This window comes from Lactuca serriola, chromosome 7, assembly GCF_051521515.1.
Source record: "Lactuca serriola cultivar US96UC23 chromosome 7, Lser_US96UC23_V15, whole genome shotgun sequence".
Lineage (NCBI taxonomy): Eukaryota > Viridiplantae > Streptophyta > Magnoliopsida > Asterales > Asteraceae > Lactuca > Lactuca serriola.
This window is the reverse complement of record NC_136414.1, coordinates 170,295,971-170,311,108: the sequence shown is the minus strand read 5'-3', so window position 1 is coordinate 170,311,108 and position 15,138 is coordinate 170,295,971. Positions and strand designations below refer to the sequence as shown.

The window sequence follows — 15,138 nt, the reverse complement described above, 5'->3', positions numbered from 1 at the left end:
ATATTAATTCGATTGTTGGAGGATATTTGAGCAGGGTGATGGTGGAGAACCAAATTTCTCTTGGATCATGTAAATTCACTTTCCGAAATGCTATTTCCACCCTATGCATGTGTTATAGGAAATCCGGTCTAGGATAATCCAAAAGGAAACTCGTGTATCTAGGAACAAAAACATAAGTCAAATCTTTAGAGGGTTCTGAGTTCTTATAGAAGAAGAAGAGTTGAGAAGGGTATGATTTGCGAATCAATAGAAGAGTCGTATTTATACTTGGCAGATTAAGGTAAATCTTCTAAATTATTTATACAAATTTCGAAATTAATGGTTTAATCAATGGTTACCAAAACTGATGAGATTTGTTAATTTTACCATAATTACCAACTATAATTCGGATTTTCCATAAATAAACTAATTCAAATTTTCAAAGACCTTTTGGGGAACTGCCCCAAACCCCCGTCTTTTTTTCGTACCGGCTTATAATTTGATCTTATATATGCATGCACTCCGCATTCACCAAACATATAATATAGAATACAAATGATAAGCCCCTTAGCTTACATGTCAGTTCCAGTTATACAGAATGTCGGGTGAGATTAAAATTACCCACACGTATTAGGTACAAATTTAAATAATAATAGTTTTGTAAAAATTCGACTTGACCCCGATTAATCTTCAATTAGTCCATAGCCAATACTCAATCGACTATATTGCGTCTAACAATTAATTTCTGCCTAGACAATGAATGAAGTTGTAGAAGTCGATAAATTTTTATCACTTTGAAAAATATCTATCTTAATGGAAACTATTTGATGACTGATTAATGTTGTATTAATCAAATTAACCTATTTGGTTATGATATTTTAGGGTCTACAATTAGTCGCCGATTAATCTGTACTTGCTAGCCGACCGATATAGCACCGTCTAGCGACTTTTACGCCCTTAAATAATACTAAGTTATAATATTGGTGATATGAAAAAAAAAATTGCGACATTGTGCACTGTAGACTGTCCGCTATTTTATCAGCTAATGTATCAGAAGCGTGTTTATACTAAAACTTTTTCTATTTTTGGGAAATCAATGTCTATGAGCGGCAAATTTTTAATCGTTAATTCTGTTTGTGAAAGTCTATTTGCTGGTCTCAAGGTGAAGCACAGTTCTAAAGAATGCTTCCTGAATATGAAGAGTGGCATGACATCGGTGTGTAGGAAGGGGTGAAACATGTATGATTAATATGATCTGTTAGACTCCCGGGCTTTATCCTTGCATAGCACCTTAAATCATCTAGCTTTTTGCTTTTTTTTTTTTATTTTTTTTTATACTGTATAATTTTTTAATGCGTTTAATTAAGGAACATAATTTCTTTTAACCCTTCTATTTTAGTTTCCTTTTTATTATTTTCTTGTACTTGTAGTCGTGTTAGTTCATGTCCATGATTTAAATAATTTTATGAGAATAAGCATACGCGTAATTATATAGAAAAATTATTAAAAAACAAAACAATATTAACCTTTCGTTCATAAAATGACTATTTAAGGTAGATTAATGTGGTAGAAGAAATGCGTTATTAATTTATAATTTAAGTGCACTACTAACACCAAGCATTTATATCATATGTGGCAATGATTAAATATGATTTTGAATTTTTAATTATAATCAAAAGAAGATGCAAATTAAGTTAATAACTTCGTGAGTGTTTGTCTATCAATAGAAGGTTAAAAAGTTTTGATGTGAAAGTTTTTAACAAGCAATCCTTGAAGTCGCCTAATCTCCATTCTAGAATCAACGAAAGAAATTCATATAATAATACCCAAAAGGATGATAATGGAACACAAGAAAAATAAGGTGGTGGAAATGAAATTGAAAGTGGAATCTGCCTTCTCCTTTAATTAACATGAATCAAGAAGTAAATCAAAGAAGAGAGAGAAGATATATAGAAGCTTTTCAAATCTTTGCTTGTTAAACCTTCTGTCTTCTACCTACATCTTTGTCTGTTCTATATATCTATATAAGCACCCATCCAGCCACTCATCCCCCATTGAGTAACTCTCTCTCTCTCTCTCTCTCTCTCTCTCTCGATCATCACAAGAGGGAGATTGTTGTACGGAAAGAATTAATGGTGAAGTTCTCTAAAGAGCTTGAAGCTCAACTCATTCCTGAATGGAAAGATGCCTTTGTGAATTATTGGCAGCTCAAGAAACATGTTAAGAAGGTTAAACTATCAAGGATATCGAAGCTTTCACAAACGACTTGTAGTCAAGATTATGGGATATCAATATTCGACCCTGTTCGCTCTTTCTTTCGTCGTCTTACATCTAATGCCACCAATCAACAACCTGATCAGATTCTTCAGGTATTTTAATTATTATTTACAAGGAAATGTAATAGCCATCGGAAGATGGTATAAAGCTTTTGCTAATTAATTAAGATTTGAAATTAATGTTAAAATTGAAAAAAACATGTGTGAATCTACTTTAGTGCTTGACATCTAGTACTGTTGAAGTTCCAAAAGAAAATACTTTTGGTGCATGTCTTCATCATGGTTTTCGTGTCATCATTCATGATTACCATCGAATGAAATGTTTTTGCATTAATCTGCTGTGGATTTCGTTACGTTACGCATTAAATCTCGTTGTCTATTCAGTTTAATCATTTTCCATTATGTCATACATATAGATAGCATTAACTAACTTTTTTCAAGGATATCTTTTGCAAAACATTATTACTTTTTTTTATTTACCCATTATTTTCATCCACTTTTTTCACTTGAAGTCTATGTGTTTGTTTTCAATAATAACATCAGTTATTGAAACACACACAAACACACATACCTGTTAAAATTGTGGTGCTTGTAGTAATTAATAAAAGGTAGCGGTGAGATGGCGTCATCAAAGACCTGATTTTCATGAAATTGAGTATTTTGGGGACTAAAAGCCAATAGAAACGGCTGTCATGCATTATATGACGTGTTTCCTGAAATATAACTAAATGAATTATATGACTTGTTTCCTGAAATAACAAGGAATTGATAGTTACCATCGTAGCTATAAGCCTATAACTACATATTCCACGTGTCATGCATGGTATAGGTGAAAAACACGCTTTCCGAACAAGGTGACGAAATGTCAGAAAAAGATGAAGATGAAGATGATGAAACTGAACTCGTTGAACATTTGAACTCTGAGGAAGACGAGGTAATTAACCAAATAGATTAAGTAAAGTTAATTAATTTATAACCTTTCTAGTTTTATGATTTATGTTTTCGCACAAATAAAAAATTTATTTTGTTATTATTATCATTCGATTCATGTATAGGTGAAGGTGTTCTTTGAGAAATTGGATGAGGAATTGGAAAAGGTGAACCAGTTTTATACCAACAAAGAAAGCGAATTCCTTGAGAGAGGAGAAATGTTGAATAAACAGCTTCAAATCTTGTTGGATCTCCAGCAAGTTCTTGGTTCCCGGAGAAAATCTTCAGGCCGGTTTAAATTCGCACGATCGCCAAGCTCCACCGGACTCCTCAGCTCTTACTCGTCTGGCCCCACCTCTGACTCCGGTAACCAAACTCATCTTCAACTTCCTTAATTATCGGTTTTTTTAATATCCATGAAGCTAAAAGAATACTCCATCCTACACATGATCACAACTTATATAATTAATTAATAAATTAATCTCCCTAACTAAAGTGTATAATTAGTGGTCTGCGCACTTTATAGTACTGTTTACTCAAGAAAGAATCATATCTCAAAATGTAAATTCAAGATTTGAATACTAATATCGATACACAAAAATAATGTTTTAACGTGAAAATATGTTTCAATGCACCATTAAACTCAACACAAAAATAATGAGATTGAATAGTGGCGTCTATATTTAGTGTAATTTTATTCATTACACAAAAACAAAATTTTGAATTGTTTAATACTATTTGGGTTAGTTTTATAACTTTTACAACTTTAATAATCATTTTATTCTATATTATAATATAAAAAAACGTTTTTAGTGTAAATTTTTAGTGTGTGGTTGGAGTAAAAAGAAAATTGGTGTTAAAAATACACCAATTTAGTGATATTTTTAGTGGAATGGTTGGGGTTGCTTTAAATTAGGATGTGTCTTAAATATGAATCTATGTTGTTCTATCTTTTAGTATCGGATCAAAATGAATTGAAATTTGTCATGCAGAAACACCCACTGAGTTTGCAGAAAGCCATGGAGAGGGGACACAAACAAATGATGTGATTTCGGCTCTAGAAAAAAATGGTATCAACTTACTTGGTGCAGCAACTAGAGGAAAAACTAAAAAGGGAAAGCCAAAAATGGCCATGCGAATTGATATTCCGGCAACTACGCCTACAAGAACCATAACAGCAGTTACATCGATGCTTTGGGAAGATCTAGTAAACAATCCTAAGAAAGAAGGTGGACCAAGTGATTACATCAATCGCAAGAAGATCCAATGCGCGGAAAAAATGATTAGAGGAGCTTTTGTGGAACTTTATAGAGGCCTTGGTTTATTAAAAACGTATAGGTATGTATTAAATAAATGCATCTAGCTATAATATTAATGTGTACCTTGAGTATGTTTGTCATGATACTACACATAGAAAAAGATTAATATATCGTGAGCTAATAAAAAAAGATTGATGGTGGACATGTCCCACTAAAAAGTTATAATTTTTGCCAAATTAACACCAAACTTATGATTTCACCTCTAGCGAGTGTCCACTAATATTGTGCATCTTTTTTTTTTTTTTTTCTAATTACAAAATTAACTACTTACATATATTCATCATTGTTAAATTAATAAACTCTGGTTTTTTACGTTTAAAATGTAACTTTAAATGGTTTACATTTTTATTTATTAGAGGCCTGTTGATTTTCTGATCAAATGAATATTTTTGGCAGCTCTCTAAATATGGTGGCATTTGTAAAAATACTGAAGAAATTTGACAAGGTAAACAGTAAACTTTATGGGAAGAAATAAACTTTGTGACGTAATAATTTTGATTCAATTATGACTCTAACTATTTTTTTTATTTAACAGGTTTCTAATCAACAGTCTTCGGCAACTTATTTAAAAGCTGTCAAAAGATCTTATTTCGTTAGTTCGGATAAGGTAAATCAAGTAAAACCAATATATATTCTTTTCTCTGTTACTTTTAATTTAATATTAGATTGCTTGTTACAATAACTCGTTTTTTAGTTTAATTACAAAAAAATAACTATTTAGCAATCTTTTATAACTATTTAATTTTTGTAACAGTAATGTATCAAGTTTTTATACGCTTAAGAAAGATGTCCATATGTTGATGGTATCCGCTTATACAAAATTTTCTTTTGAACGGCCCGAAAATATTCAATGGGCTAGCGAGAATGTAGCAAAAATAAAACAGTCATAGCTCCAAAACGGCTATAAAAAAGATTTGTTATAAGAAAATTTATAATAACGATATTTTCTAAGTTGTTTTATTTTGAAAAAGCTTTCTCTCTCTACTGTTGGAGTTGCTTTTGGAAACTCTTGGTGATAGCTTTTTGGTGATTATGGTCGGTCTCATTGATACAAAAGCATTACTAAATAAACCAATTTGTATAAAAACAATATAATTGTATAAGTTAATATGAATGGGTCCTATAAATAAGTTATGTAAAAAAAATATCTCTTATTATGGAAGTTATTGAGGTATCTTAACTTTTTTAAGTTGTTGATGAGGTGATAAAATAGCCTTAAAAACTATGTGAAAAAACTCCAATATTTTAGATGCTCTTAGAGAATTGGACAAAACGAATTTTTCTATCTTTATTTGCTAAAGAAAAGACGTCGTCGAATTTACATTACAATATGGTAACTAAAAGTAAAAAGATAAATACTAATCAATCTAAGGCTATGTTTGGCTTACTAACTGAAAAACTAGTTGTTAGTTGAAAGGTAGCTGATAGCTGGAAAATTAACTGATAAAAAATAATGTTTGGTAAACTAGATGAAATATATAAAATTAAATAAAATGACATTTAAAAGTATTTGTTTCTATAATTAATTAAGGGATATATTTGAAATTTTTTTAAAAAGCTTCTAAAAAACTAGTCTAAGGTTATGTTTAGCACGCCACAGCTAGCTGATAAGCTAGCTTATTTTTTGAGTTTTTTTATGTTGTCGTGTTTAGTAAGCCAAAAAGTAGCTTATAAGCTAACTTTTTGAAAAACTACTTAGACTAGCTTTTTAAGAGCTTTTTTAAAATTTTCTAAATACACCCCTTAATTAATTATAGAAATATATATCCTTACATGCCCTTTTATGTAATTTTATATATTTCAACTAGCTTTTTAGCTAGTTTTACCAAACGTTATTTTTTATCAGCTAGCTATTCAGCTATCAGCTAGTTATTTATTTAACAGCTAGCTTTTCATTAACAGCCAATTTTTCACCTAGTATGCCAAACATTGTCTAAGTAGCTTTTCAAAACGCTAGCTTATAAGCTATCTTTTATAAGCTAGCTTATAAGCTACTTTTTGGTTTACCAAACACGACAATATAAAAAAAAACTTGAAAATAAGCTAATTTATCAGCTAGATGTGACACGCCAAACATATCCTATGTATCTGATCATGTATAAAGCTAATTAATCCTTACATGTATAAATGACTTTAAATTCTTTATTTGCCATTTTACTTTTCCGGTTAAAGTACCACTCATGCGTTGCTTGTTTTTCTTCATAATTCAAAATGTTCTTGTCATGTTTAGGGTGTGTTTGGTGCACCACAGCTAGATGATATGCTAACTTATTTTTCGAGCTTTTTTATGTTGTCGTGTTTTGTAAACCAAAAAGTAGCTTATAAGCTAGCTTTTTGAAAAGCTACTTAGACTAGTTTTTTATAAGCTTTTTTAATATTTTCCAAATACACCCCTTAATTAATTATAGAAACACATACTCCTACATGTCCTTTTATGTAATTTTATATATTTCAGCTAGCTTTTCAGCTAGTTTTGTCAAACATTATTTTTTATCAGTTAGTTTTTCAGCTATCAACTAGCTTTTTATTTAACAGCTAACTTTTCATCTATTAGCTAGTCTTTCAACTAACAACTAGCTTTTCAGCTAGCACGCTAAAGATAGCCTTACTGTTTAAGAAAAACTTATAATACTTGTGGACAAATAAATTCATAATAAGCAATCTACATGTTTTTAATCATTTGTGTTGGTTTTTTAAACTAGTTTGTATTGTTAAAGCGCCCACAAGTAGTTTAATAAATAATTGATTTAGATGGAATGCTTAATTACTTGACATTTAATTGATTAAACTTAGTTAGGATTTTATGTTGACCTTAAAAATTAATGTGGATTTCAAGAGCCATCGAACTATTCAATTGAAAAAAATGAAATATTTTTAAGTGTAAATGAAATATTTTTAAGTGTAAAATAGATGTGTTGATAATTAATCATTTGTATATTTTAAGCATTCTAAAGAAAAAATGATAATAATTGTATGAAAAATAAAATGATAATATGACAATCCGTTAATCACTATTGATTTCAAAGTCTTATGGATATACCACTTAAAATGAAGAATTATAAATTTTAGGTGGTAAAATTAACGGATGAGGTGGAATCTTCTTTCACTAAGCACTTTGCCAAGGATGACAGAAAAAAGGCCATGAAATTTTTGAAGCCTCGCCAACAAAAAAGCTCTCACATGGTCACTTTCTTTGTTGGTATATATTATACCCCTTACTGAGTATCTTTGTTATAATAATTAGAAAATAAGGAAAAAATTAATATGACAACATCAAACAAGAAAACCATATAATAGTTTTTTTTTGTTGCAACAGGACTCTTTACGGGTAGTTTTGTAACCTTATTCTGTGTATATGCAATATTGGCACATATTAGTGGTATGTTCTCCCGTGGTACAGAAACCGATTATGTTGAAACTATATATCCTGTTTTCAGGTATTTAATGTATAAACTTTTCAATTATATATATATATATATATATATATATATATATATACACACACACAAAAACACACACACACACACCAAATAAGTAAATTTATGAATTCAACTTTTCCATTAATCTTGTTTGCCTTGGTTATATATAAATGCAGCATGTTTGCATTGTTGAGCTTGCATTTGTTTATGTATGGGTGCAACCTTTTCACATGGAAAGCTACAAGGATTAATTACAACTTCATTTTCGAATTCCAAGCTGGTACAACACTCAAGTATAAAGATGCATTTCTTATTTGCACATGTATGATGACAACTGTGGTTTCTGCTATGGTACTACATCTCATTTTGATTTCAAATGGATTTTCTCCTACTGAAATTGACGCCATTCCGGGCATTCTTTTCTTGGTAATATTATTACCTTAACTAGTTACATCAGTTAAATTTTTTGAAAGATTTTAATGCTTATTCTTAACTTTGATTTGATATTTAGATTTTCATTGGGTTGCTTGTATGTCCATTGAACATCTTCTACCTTCCAACCCGCTATTGCTTCCTTAGAGTCATTCGCAACATAATATGTTCTCCTTTGTACAAGGTACTCCTAGGTTACCCAAATCATTACCTAAAATATGGAAAATAAAATAAATCTTTATAACACTAGGTAATGGTTTTTATTTTTATGGAAAACATAGGTTCTGATGATGGATTTCTTCATGGCAGATCAACTTACTAGTCAGGTAATTTTTCTTCCAAGGTTCCCATATATGTTCTAGCATCATTACCTTACATTATCTGGTGATAAAGTTGGTATATGTATTTTTTTTCTTTCTATTGCAGATCCCATTATTGAGGCACATGGAATCAACAGCATGTTACTTCCTTGCCGGAAGTTTTAAAACACATCATTATCATACTTGTAAATCAGGGAAGTTATATCGAGAGCTTGCTTATGTAATCTCTTTTGCTCCATACTATTGGCGTGCTATGCAGGTAGATACATATGTATTACATCTTTAATAAATGACCAAATATTTTGATTGTCACTTTATAATACCTCTAACAAGGATAATGTTTTATGTATGAAATTATATATATACAGTGTGCGAGGAGATGGTTTGATGAGTGTGATGTTAACCACTTGGCTAACTTAGGTAAGTATGTGTCAGCCATGATAGCAGCTGGAGCACGCTTAACTTATGCAAGACAGGAAACACAATTGTGGTTGATAATTGTTTTGGTGACTTCCTTGATTGCCACCGTATACCAACTATATTGGGACTTTGTGAAGGATTGGGGACTTCTTAATTCCAAGTCAAAAAACATATGGCTTAGAGATGAACTTGTTCTAAAGAATAAAGGTTTCTACTACATAGCCATTGTGAGTTTTATATCATTAAGTTTCAAGAGTTTTTAAAATTTTACGTTTTGACAATTGCATAACATGAAATACCAAAATCTCCATTTATGTGTAGGCCTTGAATTTTGTTCTAAGGGTTGCTTGGTTGGAAACAGTGCTACAATTCAAAGTTGGATTGTTTGAATCACGCTTGCTTGAGTTTTCTCTTGCTTCTTTAGAAGTGATTCGTCGTGGGCATTGGAATTACTATAGGTAATAACATATGCATTTTGTATATAGTTAGTAGTATTTTTTAATTAAGGTATAGATGGTTGAAAAGTATCATGTATTTATCCTTTATAATTTGATACAGGTTGGAAAATGAGCACTTGAATAATGTTGGCAAGTTTAGAGCAGTGAAAAATGTTCCTTTACCATTTCGTGAGACAGATTCTGATGGTTGAGAACATTGGTTTATGTCCATGTACAACTTCTCCTATCAAGTGTACCTAAAGAGCAAAACTAGATATTGTGGGGGTATCAAATTATGTTCTATAGTGTCATGGATGGTGTGGTTGGGACAATGTGAATCAGAGTCATCAAAAATCATATCAAAGTAACTAAGGTAGCATCTCGTAAGGCTATCAATATGATATGATGAAGCATCAAGAAGGAAAAACTTTTTTAACCGCTCTATTGTATCAATCATTATAATTTCACCTTTGACTGATCTTCATTTTTCAAGAAATTAAATCTTCTTTGTGAATGAATAAAACTTACAAGATATTCTCCCATTGCACTCAATTAATTAGTCGTCATAACTGCCAATGGATTTATGTTCATGTTCATTAGAAAAATATTGATAGATTTACAACCTTTATGACTATCATAGATAATTTGGTTGTAAATATGTATATAACATTGTTGGAAATAATGGTCAAAGTTACAACAATTTGTAATATTATTATTAATGTCAGAGTGATATAAGCAATATTGACTGGAGAAGGATGATAAAAATCTAGTTTGTTAATTACTGAAGTGTTTAATTAATTAAATGAAACTTGTAGAATTAAAGGGGTTTAAGCTTAAGAATATGAAAATAAGAGAATTACCATACTTAAGGATAATTACTTAATGACTAAGTAATTGTTTGTTAAGGGTTTAAAACATATCCCAATAAATAGAAGGCCTTAAAAGCAGATTCTCATGATGATCCCATGTGAAAAACATTAGAAAAATCAATAGTCTGTCCATCTCTAAAATCCCGAACAACCTCATTTACACATAACGTCCCTTATCTTTATGTCTCACGTCGGAGAAGCAGAAGCCTTAATCATGTACTATTTTAGTAGTTAGATGATCCAAGGTTGTCAAGTATTGTTAATCTAATATTTGGTTGAGACTACATCAAAGGGATTCTCTTTTGGATGCTAAGAATGTAAGTGTATTTTACCTTTCTATGGTTGATTTAATTTTTTTGCATAAGACTAGCTGAACATGGAACTACATTTTTATGCATCTGCCTCAATTCATGCAAATATGATGGTTTTACAAAATTGTTTATCACCTTATTTGTTGTTTTAATTGTTAAATTTTGAATTATTAATTCAAGTGAATTTTCAGAAATTATTAATTGGATAATCTCTTGCATGTGAGATCATTGAAACAATGGTACGTCTATTTTTTTCAACTATATGATTATAAATTTAATCTAAAAGTTGTAATCCAAGTTCAAAATAATTGTTTGTTTGAATTGTATGGATCTGATACACCAAGCCTCAACTTGACCTATATGTTGTATGTTTAGTTGTATTTTTGGTGTTTCTGGCCTTCATTTGTTTTTTTTTTTGGAGTATTGTAGAAATCGACCTTGGAATTTGATTATTGTGGATTAATCTCTTGGTGTTCAGCAACCGATGATGATTATAGGTGCCTGGCAGAAATTTGTCAATTTCGGTCAACGGCAAGCTTGGCGGTCAATAGAAAGTCAAAATAATTCAATTGTTAGAGTTGGTCAAAATAAAAAAAAGGCTCCAGAAAAACATCTAACCCTAATTCCTATCATACCCGTCCATCGTTTTTGGTTTCTCTCTCAAATTTAGAAGCGTGCCTACAACAATGCACAATGCATGTGATAATAACATATATACCAGACTTTGGCGACACTCATAACAAAAGCTGACGCTCAACATGTTCTTGCGACACGTCCTCCGAACACCGGCGATCCACACAACAGAAGCCAACGCCCACCATTACCCATAGTTCACTCTAGCGACGCACACGTGAGACACTGGTAATTGTATTGGTCTGATCTTTTGAGCATTATCTACGCCTCTTTGGCACATTCTTGTGTAAATTATGACATATAAGGTGGTTTTTTTAATTGCGTTTTCTATGAAAAACAAGCTGATATGTTATTGGGCAAATGTCATATTAGCCCATCAAACTTTTTGTGTTTGTTTTAAAAGGTCCCCAAACTTTTTTTTTGCACATTAAAGAAATATACTTTCATTTTACCGTTTAATTACATCCCTTTACCAATTTTAAAAGGTTTATCCCCTGTTTTCGTGACATGCACACCACCGTGGAATATTACTGTTGAAATTTTGGTCCCCAAGAATTGCCAAGTCATTGCTAATGGTCCCCTTATAAACCGTCTTCCCCTAAATCCGTCTTCCCCACCAGTTTGTTACCTTAATCCGTAACATTCACATCATCGACTTTGATTTTTTCCCATGTATAAATCAAGAAGATGGCCTCAGAACAAAGCTTCTCCTATGGTGGTTTCAGAGCTTCGGAACTAAACTTACCAACTGATTACGAACTACATGCCATGGAAACCCAAGTGCAGATTGAGGAAATGCGAGATGAGATGCGTCGACAACTTGGAGATCTTAGGGAGGAGATACGCAACTTGAAAAGGAAAGTGACAATGATGGGTGTTGTTGGAGTTGCAGTGATGTCGTTGATTGTGGTTCGTGTTTGCGTCGAATGCAGTGTATGGGGATTTTGGTGGGTGTAGTTTAGTTCGTAGGTAGCACGATGGCGATTAGTCTCTTTTGGGTTATCAGGGTTGTCGAAGGTTATGTCTTTTTGTCTAATTTCATCATCTGCTAGTATATATATATATATATATATATATATATGTGTGTGTGTGTGTGTGTGTGTGTGTGTGTGTATTAGGTTATGCGTTGTTGGTTGTTTTGAACAATGGTGCCCATTGAGGCTGTAATGGTGTTTAGAACCCAATTTTTTTTTTTTTTTTGGGGGGGGGGGGGGGGGTTGTTAAGTCAATAACCTTAGTTTTAATGGATGAATGAAATGAAATCTAATTCCTATTTTAACCTTTATTTTGCTTTGCATATGATGTTATGGTTTGTAATGAAATGTACCAAATGTGAAGGTCATATGTTGCAGGACTTAAATTTCCCCTTGAAGTATGGTTTGTAATGTAATGTACCAAATGTGAAGTTCCCATTATAACCTTATATGGAAGTACATTGTTCTAATTCAAGTCCATTGTTATATGGAATTGCATTGGAATTAGAATTATAAAAAAAAAGATTCATGTTATGTTTTAAAGTAAAGAAACTAACATTCATGTTACAAACAGAAAACAAACATCCATACATTCATTAATATCATGTTACAAACGGAAAAACAAACATCCATACATCCATAACTAACATACTCTAAAAACATCTTTAATCCAAGTCCATTGGTTTGGTTGATGTATCACCTTCACTGTTTTTGCCTGCAACCTTTTTTGCCAACTTTTTCTTTAGTATCCTCTCTGACTTTTTTCTTAATTTCAGTGTATCTACATTTTTGCCATTCTTCTTAGTCACACCACTTGTTGACTCACATTCACCTTCTCCCATTTTGAAACCAATTCCACTTCTAGTATCACCTTCACCCTTTCCCTTCCCAATTTGCCCTTGACCCTTCCTTTTCTTTAATGGACTAGATTCACCTTGACCTTCATCCTTCCTGTTTTTCAGCTAACTTTTTTGGGGCTTTGACACTACATCACAGGTTGACTTATTGTGGCCTGATTTCTTACAAACACCATAGAACATCTTTCTGCCTGCCTTGGATACTCTGTGTGATCCAGTAACCTCAGTACTGTCCCTCTTTCTCTTAACAGTAGGTCTCCCTGGCATCTTCCTTTTCAATGGTGGCAAAGGTGGTATGTACTATGTTGGGGGCCACATTGCACTCCCATTCATGCTTCCAATTATGTACTTGTATGTGTTCATATATATGCAAGCACAATATAGAGGATCAACAAATACCTCTACATCTCTATTTACATAACTAATGGCTGCCACTGAGTGTACACAACCATACCCATTCATTTTCCAAATCCTACAAGAACATGTTTTCTTTTCCAAATCAACTCCATAAGACTCTCTTAAGTTTCTTGTTTCAAATGTATTCAGGCCACTAGGAAGCACTTGCCAGTACCTACAAATAATCAAAGTTAACAGGGGTAATTAAAGTACCTTGACTGGAAAAACCAATTCAATTATGGTGAATAATATAGTACCTTTGTTGGATCTTTAATTCATTTAGGGCAAGCCTTATGTTTGGACATACATCAATATGTCCCCATCCACTTCCTTTCTGCCTCAAACTACACATCCTCTGCATCACATATAGTCTAATATCCTCCAACATTGTAATAATTGGCTTCCTCCTAGCCTCCAATATAACATTGTTAAAGCTTTAAGACAACCCATTCTCAACTGCATCACACCCCTTCCAAATTGAAAAAAAATGCTCTTAACCATGATTTTGGATTCCTTCAAATCAGATGCACATAAGAAGCAGGGCTAATCAGTTGAATCTCTTTCATTGCATAATTGAAAAGAGGTTTAGTTGAGGCCTTGCAAGCTTTCCAAAATAGTTTCTCAAACCGAGCCCCAGGGAATTTCTTCTTGAAATTGGAAAGAACATGCCTGGCACATTGCCTATGTTCTATCTCTGGAAATAAATCTTTCACAACTTCAATTATCCCCTGCATTTATATCATCATAATATTCAGAATTATATCACATTTGAAAGAAATTATGTATGACATTATAAAGTAGAAACATACCTTATGTTGATCTGACATCAATGTCCTACCAAAACCACCTTCAAGATGCAGATCTTCTTGCAAGTTTTCTAAGAACCATTTCCAGCTGTCTTTATTTTCAACACAAACTACAGCCCAAGCTGTTGGGTATATATGATTGTTACCATCCTTATCAACTACACATAATAACTGACCAGTACACATTCCTTTTAGAAAACACCCATCTAAGTTTATTATCCCTCTACAGCCACTTCTCCAACCCTTCTTTAGTGCATGAAAACAAATATATATCTTGCTAAAGTAATTTTTCCCATCTGGCATAGATTTCACAGACAACTTGACTGTTGACCCTGGATTAGACCTCTTTATCTCTTCACCACAGGACCACAACTTTGCATAATTTTCCACAATGGTACCTTCAACAAGAGACATTGCATGTTGCTTAGCTATCCTACATTGTCCCATACTAACCTCTATGCCAAATTTATTCTTTACTTCCTCTTTTAACATCCTAACATTGAATTTATGATTCTCAAGCACTTCCCGGGTGAAATGACTACCAATCCATCTGTAATTAACAATTGACCATAATTTAAAATTTCTTGCACAATTGTGGTCAATGATAAGGGACTTCATTTGGAAAGACTGCTCCTCACTCATCCATGATGCCCAAAGCCTAAATGTGCATTGACCATTACTACACTTAACCAATAACCTTTTACTGTCGTTTTTTTCAAAGGACAATTGATATCCATTTGCTACAGCATAATTACAAATC

At 32.2% G+C, this 15,138-nt stretch overlaps 1 protein-coding gene across 1 annotated transcript; it reads left to right on the top strand.

The window, feature by feature from the left end:
• Positions 1 to 1,916: 1,916 nt before the first annotated feature.
• Positions 1,917 to 10,074, top strand: PHO1 (phosphate 1). The gene is made up of 15 exons (XM_079012375.1): positions 1,917 to 2,348; positions 3,085 to 3,189; positions 3,311 to 3,551; positions 4,178 to 4,523; positions 4,901 to 4,949; positions 5,040 to 5,111; positions 7,574 to 7,703; positions 7,821 to 7,941; positions 8,100 to 8,349; positions 8,435 to 8,539; positions 8,637 to 8,681; positions 8,782 to 8,934; positions 9,044 to 9,322; positions 9,417 to 9,553; positions 9,654 to 10,074. Exons 1-15 carry the CDS (start codon positions 2,112 to 2,114, stop codon positions 9,742 to 9,744), a joined length of 2,361 nt encoding a protein of 786 aa, XP_078868501.1. The 5' UTR covers positions 1,917 to 2,111; the 3' UTR covers positions 9,745 to 10,074.
• The last annotated feature ends 5,064 nt before the right edge of the window (positions 10,075 to 15,138 follow it).

Excerpts from the sequence above, each read along its gene's own strand:
- PHO1 (XM_079012375.1), top strand. The coding sequence starts at position 2,112 with ATGGTGAAGTTCTCTAAAGAGCTTGAAGCTCAACTCATTCCTGAATGG. Across the intron at positions 5,112-7,573 it reads ATTTCGTTAGTTCGGATAAG|GTGGTAAAATTAACGGATGA; the intron begins GTAAATCAAGTA and ends TATAAATTTTAG. Across the intron at positions 8,935-9,043 it reads ACTATTGGCGTGCTATGCAG|TGTGCGAGGAGATGGTTTGA; the intron begins GTAGATACATAT and ends ATATATATACAG.